Source organism: Vanessa atalanta, chromosome 22, assembly GCF_905147765.1.
Source record: "Vanessa atalanta chromosome 22, ilVanAtal1.2, whole genome shotgun sequence".
Classification (NCBI taxonomy): Eukaryota; Metazoa; Arthropoda; class Insecta; order Lepidoptera; family Nymphalidae; genus Vanessa; species Vanessa atalanta.
The window spans coordinates 3,142,324-3,166,795 of NC_061892.1; the positions used below are offsets into that span (position 1 = coordinate 3,142,324).

At 32.1% G+C, this 24,472-nt stretch overlaps 1 protein-coding gene across 1 annotated transcript in view; it reads right to left on the reverse strand.

The window, feature by feature from the left end:
* The window catches only part of LOC125072750 (zwei Ig domain protein zig-8-like), a 63,872-nt gene that overhangs the window by 14,732 nt on the left and 24,668 nt on the right, over positions 1–24,472 (reverse strand). The window contains exons 2-4 of the mRNA XM_047683433.1: positions 7,568–7,701; positions 3,082–3,159; positions 2,012–2,144 (exon numbers count right to left, since the gene is read on the reverse strand). Of these exons, the coding sequence (XP_047539389.1) occupies positions 2,012–2,144; positions 3,082–3,159; positions 7,568–7,701 (345 nt within the window). The remainder of the gene's footprint in view (positions 1–2,011; positions 2,145–3,081; positions 3,160–7,567; positions 7,702–24,472) is intronic.

The window sequence follows — 24,472 nt, forward strand, 5'->3', positions numbered from 1 at the left end:
TTGTGGATACGTTCTAACGTTTTTAGACTAGAAAGACATTTTTTTGATTTAATGTACAGTATGTCTCTCGTCGGCCATCCTTTTATTGTAATATATACACATAGAACAGTCAGGCATTATATCCCTTACAAGCAATGTTTTTTTTTTTCCAATAATTTATATATATAGGTTTTAGTCACTTGGCAAATATATCTCACATATTAAAGATATTTGTGCAAAATGGCTGATATTAAAATTTTTAAAAATGTACTAAGCACAGCTTATGAAGATGACGTCATCATGACGAAGCTATGTGCGTATATAGGGCGTGTTCAAAATGTCCCACTGCTGGGCTAAGACCTCCCCTCCTTCTATAGGAAAAAGTTGATAGCTTACTCCAATACGCTACTTCGATGCGGGATGGTAATTAAGTCTTAAAGCTCAGTGCTAATACAAAATCTTTTATTCATCTGATACACATGAAATTTTCCATCACCACCGTGATCAATCATAAACACAAATTAAGCCGATAAAGAATCAATGCTCGATAGGGTCCCCCATTATCTTCGATTAGGATTCACGTATCCTTGTCACTGGTATATAACATTTAAAAAACAATGAAATTTCCGCTCGTAACTTCTCTCGCGTGTAAGAGGCAGGGAGAGGGGCAGGGGGGAGGGGTGGTCGTGTGGAGATGGATGTTCTATGTACTTTTCTGTAGACAACGTGTATGTAAAATGGTATGATTAAGATGTGATATTTACCTGGTGATAGGACTTTATGCAAGATCGTCTGGGTAGGTATTACCCACGCATTACATATTATACCGCTAAACAGTAATACTATGTATTGTTGTGTATTGTTGGGTGAGTGTACCAATGTAACTACAGACAAAATAACATAGTACCCCAGGTCAGTCGCAGTCGCATTGGGGGTGTATTTTCGCATTGGCGGTGACCACTGCAGGTGGCCACCTCATGACAAGTGATAGTGATCACCTATTTATTCAATAAAAAATCATAAAAAAACCGAAGTCGCTTTCGCATTTATAATATTAGTCAGGATACAGATACCTTGTTAAATGATAAGAAACGACATGTTCGGATCAAATCTTAAGAAATATTATTCTCTTTTTCCGATATTAATATTTTTACAAATATATTTCTCGATCGTTACTTTAGAGCTAAATCAAATTTGACGTCAATCGAAATCGAAAGATAAAATTATAAATAAAATACAAGAATTGCGACACGCAATTGTTTTTTTAAGACTCAATTGTTTCAATAATTGAAGCATTTCGTATAAAAATATCCCTTGAAGAGCTAAGTTTTGCTTTGAAATATTGAGAAAATTATTGTTTACGTAAACTTTCTTTTCTTCTAAAATCAATCAAATAACGAATACTTATCTCGAACTAAATTCTATTTTCATACGATATAATAATAAGAAAAATAAGCAAAATCTTTTATCTTTAAACTATAAGCTATGACGACGTGTAAGTTGTATAATATTCGGTTTAGTCGTTTTGATTTTTTTGATCTATCACCTCAGACCTATCACCTCATCATGACCACACCGCTGAACTGATTAGGATGAAATTTTATTTAAAAGTAGTCTTATAACTGAAAAGGATGTATATATATATAATGTTGCATATAAATATGAGAGTTACTGGAAAATACGCGGACCGAGTCGTGCAACAAGCTATTGAGATCAAAGCGATGATTCAAATATACATAATTAATTTTCTCATCTGATCTAGATCACCGAAACACTGATTAAAGCAACAGCCTGTACATATGTCACTGCTATACTAAGCCTCTCCTTTTTGTGGAGAAGACTTGGAGTTTATTCCATCACGCTGAGCCAATTCGAGTCGGTTTCTCATGTGAAAAAGTCACATCCAAGATTTCCTCACAGTGTTTTCGTTCGCCGCAAATTTGTGTATATTTATCATTTAAAACTATCATGTTCTCATTACTGGCTCGTTTCGGTTGATTAACTGTGACTATTTACTAACTTAATTACTAACCGACAACATTTAGTTGAAACGCCAAAGACATCTTCGGCTCCGTGTTAACTTGACATTCGTAGATACCAGCGTCTCGTTCTTGTGGAAATTTGATTTGCAGCGTCCAGTTCTCTGATTTGTCTGGTCTGATAACCTAGAAACATTTCAAAACTTCTTAATCTGTAGATATATATAAAATTGATCTGCCTGTTATTTCCAAAATAAAACCTCTTTTCTATATGATTATTTTTCAGTTAACAAACGAATACACTCATTATTTATATCTTTGTATTGATATATATTTGATTGTTTTCCGGATTAATTTAAAACCGCTAGGTAGAACTAGTTTAAAATAGAAGGATTAACATTCTTAATTAAATAAGAATGTACATAAATAAAAATCTAAAGAAAATTAGCAGCTACAAAAATAAGTCTCATTGTTTTTATTCAAATAGATATTTTAGACACTATTACAATAAGGTTTAAAATATAATAAAAGCAAAATATACAAATATTGAACGACAAATAGATAGCAAAATAATAATAGAAGTAGGAAAACAATATGAAAATAGACATAATTATTATATTAATATTTAAGCAATAATTAAAATACGATGGACATTTAAATAATCTTTAGGGTGAGTTAACTACTGACACTGGCATGACATCTTAGTTTCCAAGGTTGGTGGCACATTGGTAATATTTGGAATGATTAATATTTTTTACAGCACTAATGTACATCTACTATATGGCGTTAAAACAAATTAGATATATTTTAAAACGTAACGGAAAAACATCACCCGTTAAAACCTGGTATATAAAATAACTGTCGGTGAATTTCATTGAGGAATTACTATCCGTTATTCGTAGCTGATCGGTAAGTGAGACAATTTTGTTTGCCTAAACGTGCTTCGTAGACGGAGAGTTGTGTGTATAACAGACCTAACTAGGCCTAAATTATGTATTTGAAACTTCAAAACTTACGCCTGTAAATATATTAAAAGGCAGACTTTATCTATATGGAAAAATACTAGCGTTGACTGAACTTTAAATTAGCCGTATCGATAATTAATAACAGTTCGTTTACTTACTTGAAATCTTTGATCGGATGTATACGTTAAAATTCCAGCTGTCAAAATATGAAGATCCCTTTTCCTTATCCACGAGACCTGTAACAAATATATAATAAAATATACATCATATATTATCATATTCGTGATTATTGGAAACCTACGTTGCTCATAACAATCATTTTACATCGATCACGATCGGTATTAAATCTATGTAACCCATCCTCAATTTCAACCTTTTTGATGATGATTTTTGTAAAACACTGTTACGTAACGTAACGTAATCTTCAGCAGTGCTGTGTACGTCTGTAATTGGTACATACATCAGATAAGTATCAGTTTTAAATGTTTAGTGTTAAGTGTTTAATGTATGTACTGTTGATGTGCCATTCAAATAAAATAAAAATAAACGTAAGCCTAAATGCAGATTTCAGTCTTCCTAACATCAGAAATTACATAGAAATCTTTCATCCTATCTAATTCACCTAGGAGATGAATTTAAAAAAAAAAAACTTTATTATTGCTCACTTACGTTCCAGCAGGAATTCCTAATAAAGAAATTCATCCTTTTAGAGCAATATAAGATGAGCGTTGCATCTCAGTTAGTTATTTTAAAAATGTATTGAGTAGATATATAATGTACTAGCTGAACCTGCGGCTTTACCCGAATTTTATAAAATTTTAATTTCATCTAAATCAATCGATTCGTTTAAGCGTAAAGAGGTAACAGACAGAGTTACATTCACATTTTTAATATTACTGTAGATGTGCCTTAACCTAGACAAATGGCTTCTAGGATGGTCTAAGACTCCCAGTCAGATATCTGTGTATTATGTAAAGGAAATTGTAATCACAGAGAATAGAAGGTGTATCGTTACTTCAAAGGCTGATTCATATGAAAAACTTACGTGATTCAACTTAGTTGAATTAATATTCTCTTTTCAAGGAATAAAATATACTTCAATAATCGCCTGTAATGTAAGCATTTTTCAACCACGTTTGACCATTAATATTGCGTCATATTTTCGTGTAATAAATTTTCTGTCTGCGGTATAATCTTCCGGCTAATGACCCTTCTTTCAATGTTAGTAAGTAGAGCGTGAACTCCTACCTACTTACGTGCTGGGTAGTGAATGAATTGAGGCGTTTATTATACTAATGTTATGTGTTTTAAAGTGTAATTAGTTTAATGCTCTTAAGCCTCTTTCATAGTCTTGAATAGTGACGTGATTAATTTTCTTCATACAACGATATTCTTGAAATTCAAAGTTAAATGTTTTCTATACAGGAAGTTATTTTTTCTGAAATAATGTTTGCGTGCTTTTTATATATATTTTAGATTTATTTTTATTATATAAAAACTTTTTAGACAATATCACAATCTAATTCTTAAGATAATAATGCTTCACAATAATTTAAATTACAAATCGATTCCCGTTTTAATAAAATTTTATTAAAACGGGTTCATAATAATTAAAATAAGTTATTGCTTCAATATCATTTATTTATTTTATTAAAGCCTGTGTGAATAGCAATAGTATTGGCATCGTTAACATCCTTTGTTATGGCAATTTACTTAAGCCGTTGGATCAAATATTGGACCAATCAAATGACCAAACATCTTCAATTTAGTTCAATAGTTTTTGATAAAGTACAAGTAGTAAGAATTATATGTTTATTATATATTTTAAAATACCTTTTGCGAAGTATGAGTTGATATTTATATATTTTGAAGTACAATTGTGTTTATAATTTTTTTTATAGACATTTGAAAATATCAACTCTAAAACTTGGTATGGCATTGTGCAAGCCCGTCTGGGTAGGTACAAACCACTCATCAGATATTCTACCGCCAACCAGCAATATTCAGTATCATTGTGTTCCAGTTTGAAGGGTGAGTAAGCCAGTGTAATTACAGGCACAAGGGACATAACATCTTAGTTCTCAAGGTTGGTGGCGCATTCGCGATGCAAGGAATGGTTAATATTTCTTACAATGCCATTGTCTATGGACAGTACCCACGTATCATCAGGTGACCCACTTGCTCGTCCGCCTACCGATATCAAAAAAAAAATTTAATATCGAAGAAAACTATTCTTATTTATCAAGCAATAAAACGACTAGTTATTATATCGAAATAGTACAGAGACAAAAGAGAATCGTTGAACATTCGTCGAAATCAATTTCGATGCGCTTATAAACAATGTAAATACAAACCCTTTGTACAACAAAGAACCATATTTCGTATTCCAGATCATATTTGGCAACGGGCAACTTTAAGCGAACTTATATTTTTTATCGCCTGAGTATAGTTTGATATAATGTTTGTTTAGGACGAGAAATTTACCCTCGTCATTTTCGTTTTTGGATTTTTTTAACTCTGTCTATATAATATGAAGGAAAGTTTCAATAAAAACATTTATGTATTCTACGTTCTCATAATTATATAATGTATGTATATGAGAGCCGAGATGGCCCAGTGGTTAGAACGCGTGCATCTTAACTGATGATTTCGGGTTCAAACCCAGGCAAGTACCGCTTAATTTTCATGTGGTTAATTTGTGCTTATAATTCATCTCTTGCTTGACGGTAAAGGAAAACATCGTGAGGAAACCTGCATGTGTCTAATTTCAACGAAATTCTGCCACGTGTGTATTGTGGAGCAGCGTGGTGTAATATGCTCCAAAAACCTTCTCCTCATAGGGAGAGAAGGCCTTTGCCCAGCAGTGGGAAATTTAGAGGCTGTTAATGTATATAAGCTGAGAGATATATTAAATTCAAATTCCTATTTCTATCTTCCGTATATTTTTATTATCTCATTGATAGTCAAAGTAAATCCCACCACTGGTTTCAATAAGTCTCAGACGAATGAAACCGTTGAACGAAAATCACTTGATTTATTTATTCACACTCTATAAATTTACAATTAAAATAAATATAAATAAATTATTGATATGAAAAATGAGTGTTTTTATTTTCATAAATAATATATTTCATTAATCAAGAAGAAATAATAAAAAAAAAACAGGCAAATTTATCTAATAGATATTTGACAGATACGTTTATAAAACGTCGTAAAGTTTGTTAGAGTGAAACTGTGGAAAAAAAGTGATTCCATAATAATATTCTTATGAATAAGAATAAGAAAACATTTATTCAGGACAAACAAACATTGCAGACATAAAGTTTACATAATTGTACCAAAGAAAAAAAACGCCTTAAGTTTAATATAACAAAAAATAGAGCAACTATTTATTAAAATTTTGTATAAAATCGGTAAAGAAATATGTCGTGGAACCCCCCGTTGTGTGAAATAAATTAACAATGCTTAAGAATAAATAAATAGTAAGAAATTAAATCGTTATTAAAAATCCCGTGTGCATTTATACAATATACATACATAAGTAAACAGTATTTAAATATAAAGAGAAATGGAAGGGGGAAAGGTCGCCTGGAGGGGGCATAACGCTTTTTCATTGCGTGACGATTTTTGACAGTTCACTCAACTGTAAGCAGCGTAAAAGAACTTCGTTCCAAAAACAACAACTGTGATGTATCCTGATAAGGTGTATCATTCAGCTTTTATGTTAGGTTAGACCCAACGTTGATTTTCAATGGTACCCTTTGAAACTGACGGGCCGTGACAGAGTGATTAAATATTAATTACAAGCTGAGCCTGCGGTTTTACTCGTCTGAAATTTATAAAACTTTACTTACATAAACCATCAGCCCCATTTTATACCCTCGAGGGGTAAATTAAGTATGTCCCCGGGACTGAAACTATTTCCATAACAAATTACATCTGAAGTGATTCAGCGGTTTGAGCGTGAAGAGGTAACAGACAGAGGTACTCTTGAATTTATAATAATAGTAGAAATATAAATAGTGATATTCGAAAATAATTCTACTGATTGAAAATAAGAGACGCAGGATTGGGTTACATTCTCATTTAAGTTACAAATGCTATAAATTATTCTTACGTAAATAAAATATTTATATTTTCAATATGCATTTAAGAATTAATAATATTAGTAACTCTAATTTATAATCAACAGAGATTTTATGCTAGATAGTGTGAGTTATTTTTGGAAGGGAATTATTAGTCTAACATAAGGTATAAATAACAAATTTAACTTCCAGTCTGCTGTATTATTTTGGTACATTTCGGCGGACAAAAGTAGTTTAATCAATACTTGTTTAATAATAAATAGTTTTCGTTCACATTTGTCGCCCTTTTTAATTATATAGACAATGTTATTAGTGTCTAAATTATATAAATTCATAACACAAGCGTATATAATTACAAAGTTGTGAATATTTTTAAGTTAAACTGTACAATATATTTATGTAATACTTTTGATTACAAATAAATAAAATACCGCGGATTTCTGGTCAGAAAGGTCCAATATTTTCTCTAATCCGACTTGGGGTTTAAACGAATCGAACGCGGCAGTCTATACGGCAGAGTGAACAAAAATTTCGGAAAATAATGTCATTAGAAACTCACCGCCTTGTCACCAAGCTGTTCAACCCTGCAATGCAGGAAGGCAGTCTGTCCAACCACTGTTGTCACATTTCTGGGGACATTGTACTCGAAGTATGGAAACGAGCCGACGCTATCCTCGCCGTAATGTGCGGTACCTGTAACAAATAAGACGCTGTACTATTTTTTAAGGAACGAGAACAAATCTAAAAAACTATTAAAATTATTAGAAAATAAACATATATAAAACTTTTGAGTGTCGATGTTGTATAGTATATATACACAGATATAAATATATAAACATAATATTTTCTTATTAATCGTGATTTCATTTACGAAAATATGAATGAAACATATTTAGATTATTTCAAGGTCATATCACAAGCGATTTTGTAAAAATAACTATCGATTTTTTCCGATAAAGATTTGAGTAAAATCTTTTTATATAGCTCCTAGACTATTAGAATAATAGTGTCCTTTTTAATTTTGAAACTATTCGAAATTCTCAGTATTACATTTCTAGTTATGGAATAAAACATATCTATTATATAATAGATATGTTTTATTTATATAAATTAATATATAGTATTCATATGAGATGATATTGTATCGGAAGCGAAATATACCAAACCGGATGTTATCGTAACGAAACGAACGGAACGTTAAATAAAAATAGTATAACTGAACTAAAACATAATATGTCTCAGAAAATACCAGAGACAATTTTATCAGAGAAAACGTATTTACTGTAGATAATTGATTTTACGTTGATATCAAATATCTTCACCCTCAAATATATTTTACTCTTGATATACTTAAGACTTAAGGGTTTTAGGTTGCTTGGTGCTAACACGCGTAAGTCTTGGTAGGTACCATCCACTAATTAAACACTCTTTCAGCAAATAGCAACACTTAGTATTAGACACTGTGACTACAGATACAAGGGCCATAATATCTGAGTCCCTAAAGCTGGTGGCGCATTGGTGATGAAAGGAATGCGCTAACGTCTATGGGCGGTGGTGACCACTTACCATCAGATGATCCAATTATCCTAACTATATCCTAAAAGGGGCCTTATTGTTTTAGGGATTACTAATGAATATTTAAATAACGCTGTCTTCTTCTGTCAAACATCCATTAAGGAAGACACGAAAATATATATCAGAGTGTTACTGCTTATACTCGTAAATAAGACTTGTAAGGTTTATAAGGTTACTTTGCTCCTTAGTTACTCTCGTATTGTAATTAGATTGTAATCAGTAATCTTTTTTTTTGTTTAGTAGAGCACACCTACATTAGAGGAACCACTTCTGGCTTTTTTTTAGTCATCTGTGTTTTTTCATTTATTCGTTGTTGATCTAATAAATTAGTGAGATAAAAAAGACGTTACTGTTCCAGGTCCGTGATGTTACTTAGCTAGATTAAATGGATTACCTATCACAATATTTTTTCAAAATCTGTTCCAGGACTATTTATGAAATGAGAATGTTCAAATGAACTTTTCAGCTTTATAAAGATTGTTAATAAATCCATGTTAACTTAAGTTATTTACCGAGGAATGCTTGACAAGTTCCGGGAAGACTTCATCATTATATAGTCATGTGTTGTCATGTACGACTGTGTCATGTATGTCTAAGATGTTTCGTAATAAAAACCGTAAAACTTAATTCGAATACTATACAAACACACAAATAAAACAAACACAAAACTTATTTATCTTCTTCTGCGGATATATGCAGGGTTATTGGTAAGTCAACGTATTCCCGTTGTTGTTAATTTGCGTTAATTTTAATCCCTATATGCATAATTCAAAAGTGAACCCATTTTTGGTATATCACGTTTTAAGGTTTTTTTAAAATAAGTCTAAAATGCAAAAAAGTTTCAATTAAAATCTATTTCTTTCTTCTGATTATTAAAAACGATTAAATATTAAGTACATATTTCTCAATAGTTAAACAATAATTATCACTTTAAAAATACGAGACGGAAAACGATATTATTATATTTAAATATTTTTTTGATCTTTTTTCCACAAAAACGCTTTAAAAACAAAAAAAAACGTTATAAAACTTGTCCTGTAGATTATTTAAAAAAAAAAAACATAACCGTTTTCTTAGCTCTCCAAAAATCTATAACAACTAGGAACTTGTTTCAAAACAACCGAAATAAAATGACCACAAAGGACGCTGGTGGAAATTCGTATTCGAACATGAACGAATAGTTAAAATAAAAACTCACATCACATTAACTTCCATTATATTAAAACCACTCGATACATATATTACTTATAACTTTAACAGCTAATCCGTTCTTCGTCCTCCTTTTTTCTCTCCAGTTAAAAATCCCGCGCTTCTCCGTGCCAGGCAGTACCAGCTCGCCTCACCGCGCCACGAGACGGAAGTGACGGTAGTGCCACAATACGGTGTCGATAACCGAATCAATAATCATACTTCATACATGTTATTTCAATTAAAAAAAAACGTATTTAAAAGTCAAAGCAATACTAAATATTATTATTTCAATTAAAATTATATAAGAACATTTAAAAAATCATGACATAGGTTTCCCAATTTTAATAGAGGGTTTTCAACGTGAAATGTATTCTGTGTAAAATTATGAGAGGAAATTGAATACCATAATTATCAAATAACATGTATTACTACACATTTTATATCTAAAGCTGCTCTTACTATTTAACTATACGTACTAGTACTTTCTAATATATTAAAAGTTCATAGGCATCGTCTAACTTTGTACAAACAGATCGCTGAGCATAACGTCACAATGATGTATTAGAAAATGTCAATGAGACTTTTGTTTAGCACAACTAAAAGCCATTAAACTAAGAATTGAATTGACTTTTGTTTAAATATAATAAATTCCCTTTTTAAAACACCCGATAATATATACTTTGAACAATGATTAAGGCGACGTAACTCCGGTAATATATAAATAACAACAAAGTTGCAATGTGGGTAAATCTGAAAATAAATTTCCGTACGTGTTTACAAACCTTTTACAAGGCAATGTTTTTGAAATTCTGTTTGTAACTGGGCCCAAATAGAATGGCAAATGACACAATTAGCTTAAACAAAGGTGAGTTGATTAAGAAATTATTCCGGACTGCGAAAGCATCTGAGCTCTAATGTGGGTTTTGGCAGAATAACCTTAATATTAAGGGGTACGAAAACCTTTTTTACGTTGAATTGATGGTAGAAATTTTGGACCTGGCAAATTAGGGTTTAAATGCAGATGCGGATCATTTTTGATATTGAATTACGGGCTCTTAAAGTTCAAATAATAATAATAATTTTCTATCTATTGTAATTCGGAAAACAGGAAGATATTTAAAAAATCTCGAAAATAAAACCAAAATTTTTTTAGATGAAGTTTTAAGATATTATTTTAATTTAATCTTTTCAATGCGGTCTTCATAGTAGTATCCTCTGACACTGTTACGCTATGGTTTATTAGAAATAAAGGTAATAAAAAATGTACTCTTCAGAAGTATAGAAAATAATATTTGTAGCTGTACACATACAACACTATATTACTTACATTAAATATTAAGCAAGATAAACTATAAAGGGAAAAATAGTCACTTAAAATTGAAAGCGTTGCAGAATGAAATTTGATATCTGCAAAAGAGCAACAGGTCAAGCACTCAGTACAACTGCAACAGTCATCTAGTTGCGGCTGACAAGGACAATTAAAAAAATAATAATAAGGCAACATATTGTATCAAAAATATTTGAATATAAGTAAATCACCATCCTATTTTATTTAGATACATGACAAATTAATATAGGATTACATATACAAATATAAGTATTTGATATAAAATTATTTACTGCCATGTCAATTATTGCATGTATACTAAATACTTAAAAAAATATTAAATGATTGCCTCTTAGTTAACTTAAAATATTAGCTAGATAGTTTACTAAATGTGTAGTTTTTTCTTAATAGTATATTCACAATGACAGTAATGATGACGCAACTAGGATACACTCAGAGCTCCAACGTGCTTAAATTAGGCTTGAATACATTTGAATGTATTTCACCGTAGAGCATACAAAATTAGTTGCTCACAGAAATAAATTGTTCAAGCAAGGACGGTTCGTGTCTTTAGAAAGTATTTAAAAATGTGAATTCGGTATTGCTTAAAACATTTCAAATCCATGCAGATTTCCTGAAGATTCTTTTTTGCTGTTGAAATCTTGCTTTTTGGAGACTAGCTGCACTTAAGTCCTTTGAATTTGCAGAATATGACTCATTACGTCACTTCTTTCTTGACACGGTTGCAAAATGTTCATTTAGGTCTTGCAACTAACATCAAAGGATAGACGTATGTTTTTTTGCAAATTTCATATCGTCTGAGGAATTTTTAACGACAGAATTCTTCAAAAAATTTTGTAAATTATACATTATTAAGTTTAAGAAAACCCAAAACCTATATTTTTGATCAGTATAAATGATTCTACGTATAGAATTTCCAATGATATATATACATGCTTCGTAAAGCATGTATGTTGGACGATTATAGATCATAATGTTACAGAACATTTTGCCAAATAAGTCTCTGAAACCTCCGTATTCAGAGAATTGGTTGATGTCAAATGTTGAAACATTTACTGATGCAATAAAAATGTCATGTTATGACATTTACATTTAAATTACCGAAGACATAATTCACAAGGTCCTATTAAATACGAGATATTACTCGTCGGTGTTCACGATTTACGTAAATAATTCAAACTTATCTGCTCCAAAGTTACTCCATGTTTTGTGTATGTCGCTCTCATTATTAAATGAACAAAACTAACTTTGTTTACCACATCCAACTTTGTGACATCGGCCCTTTTAATGTAGGTACCGTCATTTAACTAAATTGCTTGCCTTAAATCGCGTGGTTCACATCTCATTCGCCCAGTTTTTACGATTCCAGAGGTGTTTTTAAATGGCGAACTCAAATATAATGGGTATCGTCTCATGAATTATACTTTTTAGTACCATATTGTTATTTTTGTAACAATTTATTATCGTTATGATATTTTGTATCTATATTCATATTTCTGGAGAGTAAAACAACAAGGCGTTTTAAGCATTTTCATATAATAAACTTTGGTCAATTATTATGTTTAAAAGTGTAGAAATCTTGATTTCAAAAAAGGTAAGTTACAAAATTTATATCACAGTTTTTTTTTGTTATTATATAGGCGGCCAGGTAAAATGTACACTTGATGGTAAGTAGTTACCACCGCCTAAAGACATTAGTGCTGTAAGAAATAGTAACCATTCCTTGTATTACCAATGCGCCACCAACCTTGGGAGCTAAGATGTTATGACAGCCAGTGCAATTACAGGCACAGGGGTGCCTGTAATTGCACTGGCTCATCCACCATTCAAACCGGAATACAACGATACTAAATATTGCGACTTGGCAGTAGACTGAATGGATTTTATAGAAATATTTTATATTTGAGTCTGTAATTACACTTATAACACGAAATTTAATATTCGGTAGTTTTTCTTGGATTATAATGAAATCAATTATAAAAAAATTAAATGCCTTAATTTATTTCATTAATTGTTTATCAATAAGTGTTTTATTGGTTAACGCTAAACTCTGGCCAGATTTATTATTGTATTTAGCCTTAAAGACTACTTCCAAATAAATCTCGATTGAAAAATTGATCATTAGAATTTTCCTAGAAAATCCTTTTAGGCTTTTGTTACATGAATTTGAAAACATAAATAAAACACTTGTATTTGTGAATTAATCAATACTAATATTATAAAAAGGTAAAAATTGTTTGTCTGTTCGTGAACTCCGGAACTAATGATACAATTCCATAATATATTTCCACTGGTTGATAGCTAAATTATTCCTTAGTATTTTAAGAAATTGATTATATTTCTGTGAAATCATTTTCTTTGCTACACTACACAATTTAACCGTAAAATACCTCGATAATCACATTTAAAATAATTAAATATGATCAGATTTATGCTTATAAATATTTCTACACGCTATACATGTAAATAAATGTAGATTGCCTCGTACGTCTTGTGTTTATAAGGGCGCAAATCTTAGAGATTTTGATTTTTCTACTGAAAATTTTGAGGCAGACGTTGTTTGGACAGCATTTGAAGCAGTTTATCCTCTCTCTGAGTTTTTTGGTTTTGTCAGATTTGTACTGCCATCGAATTATGGAAGTGATGTAACAGAGAATCCACGTGTCTGCCGACATACTATTGCACAATAACATATCCGTCATATATGGCTAACCTCCCAAGATAAACATGAATAGCCGTGGCTGAAGTCGGTCAGGAGAAAATCATTCCTTACATCACCTATGCGCCACCAACCTTGGGAACTAAGAAGTTATATCCCTTATGCCTGTGATTACACTGGCTCACTCACCCTTCTAACCGGAACACAACAATACAGAGAACCGTTATTTGGCGGTAGAATATCTGATGAGAGGTTGGTACCTATCCAGACGAGCTTGTACAAAGCCCTACCACCAAGAAACGATCTATCTAACTATCTATAAACTATGTATCCAAAGAATATCTTGCCAGCGCGATTCAGAAACGCGAAATTTTTAAGTATCTGATTAAAATATACGTACTTTAACGAGTTCTGTAGCTATTATCTTACAAACTTTGTTGTTCTCCAAGTGTAATTGTTTGTTTATTTTATTTGAAATAATATTTCGAGATACAAACAAAATTATTACAAGTAACACAGTACGATTAATTATCTCGAATAATTTTAAAATTATTTGTTTTCCTTTTGAATCAAATTCTTCGTCTCATTCTTTAAGGATAATTAGGTTGTTTGAAAGCAGACTTTACTACAAAAGGAAACATACATTCTGAACAAATAAATAAGAGATAAACGTATGTTATAGAAATATATCTGTTACGTCAATTATATTTGCTTTATTCATATATTAATGGGGCGTGGAAACATTTTATTGTTAATAGTTGCTAAGAGCCGTGATGGCCCAGTGGTTATAACGACTTCAACGATGATTGCGGGTTCAAACGCATACCACCGTATTCCCATGTACTTTGTAAGAATCCTACGTATGTCTTAATTCATTTAAACGCCATATGCGTATCCACCAACCAGCATTAAAGCAGTGTGGTGGTATAAGCACCAAATCTTCTCTCCGAAAGGAAAGGAGTCCTTAGTCTAGCAGTAGGATATTTACAGGTTGTTATAATCATTATTATTTAGGCGAAACAACATATTACAATTTGACTCTAGGAAACATAAACAGACTTCAAGAATAATAGAATGTGCAAGAAAAAGGGAAAAATAACTTAGAGTTTTTATTAAAAGGTTTTATATGTTAAACTATTTGAAGTCGGTGCCAACTCCTTGGAGAAGTATAAACTTTTTTTGTACATTTTGTTACCATATATTATCCCTTAAGGCGGTCTCTAACCGGAAGTATTCGCCTTTATTGTAATAATTTAGATTTGAGCGTAAGTGAGTGAGAAGAACTGAAGATGAAAGAAGGGTTATTACTTGTAATTAAATAATTTATCCGACATTATAAAGTCAAAACAAAAAAAAAAAAACTCGCCGGAAAGACGCTCTTACACATTGACCCCAAAATGAAACCTACTGTATGTGGGATTCGCTGGAGCCGAGAATATCTGGTGCGCTCCAGAACAACGTAATACCCACCAAAAACCAGCAGTACCTTACTCTTAGGGATCACGGAACTGCTATTATATAAACCACTGCCTAGACTGCAGGTGAATACTCAAAATTGAAGGCCGCCTGTTGAACCTCGTGCAACTTTTTTTTCAAATCAAATGTTAAATTTAGTTTTAGTATCGGTGCTGCAAATAATAAACAAATAAAATGAAAATAATGCGTGAACTTAATGGTATTTTTCTGGATTTGTACTCGATGATAGTAAATTACCACGTATTTTATTCACTAGGCCCTATCGACTTCCGGTACAAGTAAAGCTTTTAAATATATTTTATATTAATACCAGAATTCAATCAAATACTAACAATTCCATATACCCTTTCAAAACAAAGTATACCATTATAAAAATATAAAAAAAATATCTCGACTCTTTAAAATTCTATTTAAACTTAAAAACATTTTAAAAGTGCTCATAACTTAAAAAAAAATACTATTAAAAAATACAATATAATTTCTTGTTGATGTTGACTTAGATAAAATGAGTAAAATGACTGAGATGAAATGCTGGTCAAATTTTACCGCCCCCTCCCCCACTCCCCCTTTCCTAACCATAAACATGAAATTTCCAAAAATCCTATCTTAGTTATTCTACGTCGTACGGAGCAAATATGCTTAATTTCAAATCAATTTACCCGCAGTCTCGGAGATCTCACGACGAGTCAGTCAATGGTATTTCGTTTATATATAAACAGATTAACCTTAACGCTATATAATGTAATAAACAGTCTTCATTTATCAAAATTTAGTGATGATAAAGTAAAAATATACAAAAGTTTCATTATGGGAGCAATATCCAGGTTTTGAGATAAGCCTTAATTTTAGCTTTTAGTGAGTCTATTTCGAGTAATACAAGCATATTAAACATTGTAGGTTGAATTTTAAACAAGTATTATGAAAGTTTAAACCTGCATTACGATGTTACGTTAAAACTAAATTGCGGTTTAGGTAATGGAGGCTTCAAAAATAAAATATTAGAAAACTACATCGTTTGGTCTAGTTGCTGTGAGCTTATAAAATTTGCGGATCCTGATATCCTTAATTCAGACTAAAGAATGAAAGTTATTGGAATGTTCTCGAAAAAAAAAACAATACTATTGCTATTTTTTTTTCTTGTCTTGTTAATCAATTTTGTATTTTACGTACTAGTAAGGAGGTGAGTTTTGCGCAAGGTTCGAGCAAGGTACCAAACACTCATCATCATTCCTTGGTGGTAGGCATTGTGCAAGCCCGTCTGGATAGTTACCACTGACTCATCAGATATTCTACCGTCAAACAATAGTACTCAGTATCGTTGTGTTCCAGTTTGAACATAACAGCTTGGTTACCAAGGTTGGTGGCGCATTGGCGATTTAAGGAATGGTTAATATTTCTTACAGCGCTATAGTTTATGGACGGTGGTAACCACTTACCCATATATATATATATATACCTATAGGTGGCCCATATGCTCGTACGCCAATCAATGCCATAAAAAAACATATTCTTCATATAGTAACAAAGTGTAGCATATTTAGGTTTATGCGTACATTGAAACGTCAATATTTGTCTATGGAATGATTTGACGTATGACGTACTTCTTTTTTCTCTTCCCTTGTGGTGTGAGCCGCGGTAACGTGTATTGTGTGAGTGCGCCGCGCATTTGAAATTAGCTTGCGTAACGGACTTATCCTTTTCCTGTAATATCATCCATCCCTTTGGCTGTGTTCTTCGAGTGTATGAAGACCAAGGGAGCGCTCCGAAGAAGAACGTGTCTTCATAAGTCAGAGCCCAGTTTTGAGGTAACAACTCCCCTGTTTCCTTAACTACAGTCCACTTTTCTCTCGCGCGTACACATAGAATTAGTACTTTTGAGTATTATTATAGGCATTAGGGACATGGCATTTTAATTCTAAGGTTAGTTACACATTGGCGATGTAAGGGATGGTCAATATTTCTCACAGTTCCAATATAATATGTAAATGTTGTATATTACTAACCATTAGGTGGTCCATAACTAACTAACCATTAGCGACATTTCAAACTTATAACGTGTTTGGCAAGCTTATTTAAAAGTAACATTGTTATGCTTGCCTTGTTTCATTATTCGAATTTCAAAGTTACAATACTTCTATAAACCTTTTTTTATTGTGACGTCAAAGAGTCTATATATAGAACATTGTACGTATCATTTATTTATATTTACGTCATAGATCAAATCAAATCGTCAAAGTATATTTATTTACTTTTCATTTGTATATTTATAATTTGAATGTCTTTTGTTTTGTTACTAGATCCTCGATTGAATATAATAACAAGCTAGGGAGAGAAATAATTGGAAGATACGAATAGTTAAGGAAATTTAAAAATAGAACGCTTATTATAATTTTCTATTTATTAGTTACTGTTGAGCTAAGGCTTTACCCGCGCGAAATCTAGAAAAAAAAACTTCCAACCCCCATTTTACCCCCATTGGGATCAAGTTTCTGAAATTCCGTTCTTAGCTGATGTCTACACCCTATAAGGAACCTACCTGCCAAATTTCGAGTTTGTAAGGGTTATATTTTCTGATATTTCGTGATTAATCACTGAGTGGGATTTCGCTTTTATATAATATATATATATAGATTTTATTACTATATTTTAACGTATGCTTTACAAAACAACATTTCATGTATGAGAAAGAAGAAAGATTTTTTAAATGCGATTTAATTTTGTAAGACAATAAAGCAGATATATGAATAAATAATAATTAAATATCTCATATTCGATACCAAAATCAACATTAGAATATTCAGTTGTGTTCACACAGACACGTGTTTTTAATTTTAACTGCGTAATTATATATCGTTCTATTTGCATTCAGTTTGTAAACCTATATTAATTTTATAGTTCTAATTTTGGAATAGCGGATATATATGTATCGATCATATATTGAATGTAATATATGACGCAAATATGGATAGACCCTCCTCAACTAGATAACCAGCTGAAATTGGGTGTGACAGTATCTAGATGAAGCTTAGTTTTAAGGGATTAAAGTTAATACTTTCTAAATTCAAGGACACGTCGCTACAAAAAATCATATAAAAAGGTCATGTTTTAAAAAATATATAATTATATGATCATAGATGATATTGACCTATTTTAACAGGAAATAGATAGAGCTTAAGTAAGCAAACATATAAGTTGACATATAGTGCTAATTTTTACAATTTCTCGAAGGTAAAACTTAGTAGCTTTTAGTGGACCCGTGGTTTGTATACAGTACTTGTCCTATAAGAATGAAAATAAAATTAACTCTATGATAAATTGTAGTTCCGATCGCGATAAATATTTCGTAGGTTATATTTATTATTAAAGTTTTAAATCTTACGACGTTTCTAATACGATGACGATGAGAACAGTACGCCGATTCTTAGACTTATCTTAGAAAAATAAGTTGTCTTTAATAACGTCTAACGTTCAGATCATTTTAGAATATTAAAATAAAAAAGGTCATAGACATACCAATCAAAGGAGATGCAGCTATTTCGTAATCTTATAAAATTTACGATCGGAATTAAAATGCGAATGAAACTTGAATTAAAGTAACTGAAGTAGAATTTAAAGGATAAAATCATCAAAGAAAGGTGTAAATTAAAAATAAATATTGGACAACATCACATACATTACTCTGATCCCAATGTACGTAGCTAAAGCACTTGTGTAATGGAAAATCAGAAGTAACGACGGTACCACAAACACCCAGACCCAAGACAACATAGAAAAATAATGAACTTTTTCTACATCGACTCGGCCGGGATTCGAACCCGGGACCTCGGAGTGGCGTATCCACGAAAACCGGTGTACACACTACTCGACCACGGAGGTCGTCAAATAAAATTGTAATAAAATAAAAAATAACAAAAGTCATATATATAAAAGCATATTCGATATCAAACAAAACACTCAAAGTGCTCGCTATTCGATAAGTGATTCATTTATACAAACTATTTTGTTTTTCTTCTCTGTTTGAAGATATTCAAGGTAAAGGAATGGTAATTTGAAATGCTTTTCTTGTTTTTCAGTTACGGTTCATTTGCTTTTAGCGTTTTATTTCTTTTGTTGGTGGCTGTCTAGTCTTCATTCTGCTGTTACGCTTTGTTAGAAATTTCCTTCGGATTCTTGAATCTACTAAGATTTATTTTAAAACAAATATTAAATAGATGGAATGCTTTAGAAACTCGGTGATGGATTACGCTTCGTTGCATGTCAAGTTTTATAAAAACAACTGCGCAGAAAAAAAACACCTTTGTTATTATAATTGGATGTTTTAAATGCATGAAGAATATTTATAACATAAAACATAAAATAAATATAGGGTATTTTTATGTCATTGGTGCTGAGTGCAGGGAGGCAGCTCCTGGTCTGGTAGGACTGAGAGCTCTCCCTGCGGGCAATCGTGTTCGCGATGCTCCGCAGAGAATCGTGGACAGCCGTAACCTCCTCCAGTGAGACCGCACTAGAGAGGAGGCCCGAGATCACCTTAAGGAGAACTTCGCCGATCCACGAGTCTTATACTAATACGATCTCAAAGCATCCATACCAAAACGTCCATTGCATTGGTTTTAACGGGTAATAATGCCACATAATCCAGTTCCCTTGTATGACATACATATACCTTTCTGAAGGTTTTCACAGGGTATACACATATCACAGTATCCACATAGTGGCAGAAATTTTTCATTAATATTGAAAAAGTATTTTGAACACAAATCCCCTCATCCGAATATAAGCTGGGTTGGGTTATACGCAAAATCAGGCACATAATCCGTTCACATAAGCGTTGAAACCGTCTAAGAATTTCCACTTTAGTCAAAGGAATAACACTTTCGTTTTAAAACTAAGCGGTTTAGAGGCAGGTCAAGTGGGTTCGTGCGGCTTCTAAGCCAGTTACATTAATAACGATACATTACGTTCGTAAGTTGGACGTTGTAAGGTAAAGGAAATATCTTCTATAATATTTACGAAATCTTCTTCAAGTCCATTTATTTTGGTTCACGATAGTTATTTTTGCTTGGTACTAAAATCTTTATGTTATAATGCAGTTTTTGATACAAAATTAGATCCGTGTATTTTGTATTTTTTTTTAATATAGATTATATATTATGTACATTTAAATTGAGGTACATATCAGGCCATTAAAAAGTGCTTATATATAAATTAGATATGTTTTCTGTTTGATACAAAATATCATGTTGTAAATACATAATTTCATGTCGGTCACGTATTTTTCTTTTTATGTTAATTAAAATGTATTATTTTAGTGTTTTAGAAACTATTTTAAATATACTATATGTTTATTATAGTTTTGTCGGCGCTCGCCATAAAATTCACAACGATCAAGTTTTCCCTTTGTATCGATAGTCTCGTCGCATTTTGAATCGACCATCGATCAATCATCCCTATATCAAATTCGATGTGATGTATGTAAAATAAAACATACGTAGATATATAGATATTACAATGCATCTACCTTAAGCTATCGCTATATAAATATATGTCGAAAAAGTTTTTGTTAATATATATAATTGTTGTTGATAATTGGTAATGCATCTATGTTTTACTTTATTCTAGAATCATTCAGTCGAGACCGATTTTTGTCCTCAGCTACTAACCCTAAGAAGCAGACTATTGTACAAGCGACTCCAGTGCACTCTCTGTTCCTGTAATCTTATAATCCGATCCGAAGACAATCTCATACGACCGGAAAGAGTTCCAAAGGACTCAGGATTATCCTTATAAGCTTACTTATTTTCTTCTTTTTATTTATGTAGGACTTTTTAAATATTCGAAATGTACCCGGAAACTCTGTTTGGGGTGCTGACCTACTACGAGCGTACCATGACACGGGAGATTTATAGAAGGAGAGGATATGTTTTGAGGCCACCAAATCCATTCTTTGAGGATAAGTAAACTAGACCAACTTGTTCGTTCATTCAGAATAAACTCTAATACTCTACTTGTGCTAAATATTTTGCTATCTGCCAAATATCATGATTCTGGGTCGACGGAAAGTGCCATATGCGCTTTAATTCCCTTTGCGAATGTATAGGAGATGTGGCATAAACGACCATAGCTTTTATTTGCATTGATTTAGAGGCTTGATTTTTTCTCAGCTTAAACTTTACAACTCCACTCGTTCGAGAAAAAGGGGTCGTAAAAGACAAACAGACAGATAGGCAGACGGACAATGAAGTGATCCCACAGCGGTTTCTTTTTCCTTTAGGGTTACGGATTCCTTAAAAAATTCAAGTAGTGATATTTTACGCAAGTTTCTAACTAGATAAACGGGAAATTTGTTTAATCTATTTTGGACCTTTTTTATGCCACCAAAACATGAAATCGATTTTTAAATAGTACATATTTAAACTCCAAATGGTTGCCAAACCGAGGCGAAAGTTTTTCAATAAGGCTGATATATATATAGCATAATTTAATGTGTTACATTGCATCCCTTATCTTCTGAAGTAGGTTGAGAATAAGCCCTTTTCATTCACGACATTGCGTGTGACAAGGCCCTGACAATTCTAATCTCAGCATATTCAACTTGGAGACCCATTCCGTGAAAAATTTAGTGGGCTCCCGTGACATTCCAGGGCTTGGAATGATTGATAATGTTTCCACAAATATCCGTTTAATCGTTTGAGATGTTAACAACGAATAAAATTTAGTGTAGTTTTTTTATGATAACGGTAGACGGACGAGCAAATGGGTCACCTGATGGTAAGTGGTCACCACTGCCCATAGACATTGGCGTTGTAAGAAATATTAACCATTCCTTATATCACCAATGCACCACCAACCTTGGGAACCAAGATTTTACGTCCCTTGTGCGTGTAATTACACTGGCTCACTCGCCCTTCAAACCTTAATACAACAATACTGAGTACTGTTGTTTGATTAGACAAAAGTCTTCTATAATTAAGCCTTCAAAAAAGAAGGTTAGGAGTATAAATATTTATAGCTGTGTCATTTTGATTTTTATTAATTTGATATAAAAATAACGGCTAGGCGATGAGTGGTTGTTGTCGAATATGTACACAGCTAATAATTATTATTATTGTAATTTATTTATTTAAAGAAATGTCGAATATAAATTAAAGATAATCACAGCTGCTTAACTTTGAACCTAAAAAAGTCAAAGTTGTACATAAATGCTTGGTGCTTACCAAATCATCATATTATAATACTTATACGATACAGACACAGCGAACGTGGTGCCGAGATGGCCCAGCGGTTAGAACGCGTGCATCTTAACCGGTTTTCGGGTTCAAACCCAGGCAAATACCACTAAATTTCATGTTCTTAATTTGTGTAATTCATCTCGTACTCGGAGGTGAAGGAAAACATCGTGAGGAAACTTGCATGGGTCTAATTTCAACGAAATTCTGCTACATGTGTATTTCACCAACCCGCATTGGAGCGGCGTGATGGAATATGCTCCAAACCTTCTCCTCAAAGGGAGAGGAGGCCTTAGCCCAGTAGTGGGAAATTTACAGGCTGCTAATGAACGTGGTGTGTGTTAATATATATAACACGTGAAAAAAAATATTCATTTTAAATATTTGTAAGATGCTGATAAACTATTAACCATAAACGATAAGGAAATTCGTGACCGTCACAAACATAATGAATTTGTTTGAAATTATTTTTAATGGTAGAAAGCTTTAAAAACATTAGTAATTATTGCTACAAGTTATAAATTACATTGATACTACAACGTTGTCTTTAAATTGCACTCATGTAAAACCGGGGCGTGTATACTGTAGTAAATATGTATGAGATTTATTTTTAATATATTTTTATTAGTAGATTTAACCAAGCCTTTTTAATCAAACTAAAGTACTAAAAATATATGTACACGATTAATATTTGAATATCACCTATTATTTTAATATTATTCATAATATTTAATAATATTTTAAAACCCTTAAAAATTGGAGAGCGGATAATATAAAAATATAATGTTGTACATCGTTATAGTAATTTACAATTCGATACAGGTTTTTCTTTTTTTCGGAAAGTATTAATTTTTTCGTTATTTTAATACAAAAATATAAAATAAGATAAAAAAAAAACATTTTCTCTTTAATATTCATGACGAAATCCGTGGTCGAGTAGTGTGTACACCGGTTTTCATGGGTACTCTGAGGTCCCGGGTTCGATTCCCGGCCGAGTCGATGTAGAAAAAGCTCATTAATTTTCTATGATGTCTTGGGTCTGGTTGTTTGTGGTACCGTCGCTACTTCTGATTTTCCATAACACAAGTGCTTTAGCTACTTACATTGGGATCAGAGTAATGTATGTGATGTTGTCCAATATCTATTATTATTATTACTTTAAATCGTTAATCACGTTTTCTCTTTCTGTTAAGAAATATTAACTTATCACACCTTCAATATCATTTATATATAAAATGGATAAAATAAAGCCTCAACTAAAACTTTTTCAACAAACTAAATCATGACACGTTCACGATTAACCTTTCAAGTGGAAGAGCTATGATATTCACTTTGAATATGAAACAAGCACCTAAACTTTAGCAATAAACTTTGGCGTACGAGAATGTTATGTAAGTTACCCTATCACTGTATCACAGTTTTAAAGCAAGTGTTTTTAATATGCACGTGTTATTAAGTTTGAATAAAGAGACGGTATACGCTCATGAATTTAAATTTAGTAATTTACAAAAGGAGCTGAAGTGGGCCAGTGATGAGAACTTTAGATGCTCTGGTAGCCACTGAGTTGATATTTAATTTATGTTCATATTTCGGTTCGTGCTAAGTCATATAAGAAAACCGCAATGTATCAAATTCTGCTACGTGTGTAGCGTGGTTGAAGAAGTACACGATAAGTGGGGTTCTTTGGACAGCAATGAGTCATTCAATTGTCAAAGTCAGGTGGACAAACAAAGGGCTAACTCATATCGAATGGTCACCAGGACTTACAGACATTGACGATGTAAATATATTATCTATTCCTTACATCGCCAATACACTACGAACTTCAGCAACTCAGATGCTATGACCCTGTAGTTACATTAACTCACTCACCCTTTAAACGGGAACACACCACGAGCCCCACAACTACACTAATATTTGTTCTACAAGATAGTAATTAAAAAATGTATAAACTTTAATTCAAATTTCATGTATAAATTGTGTGAT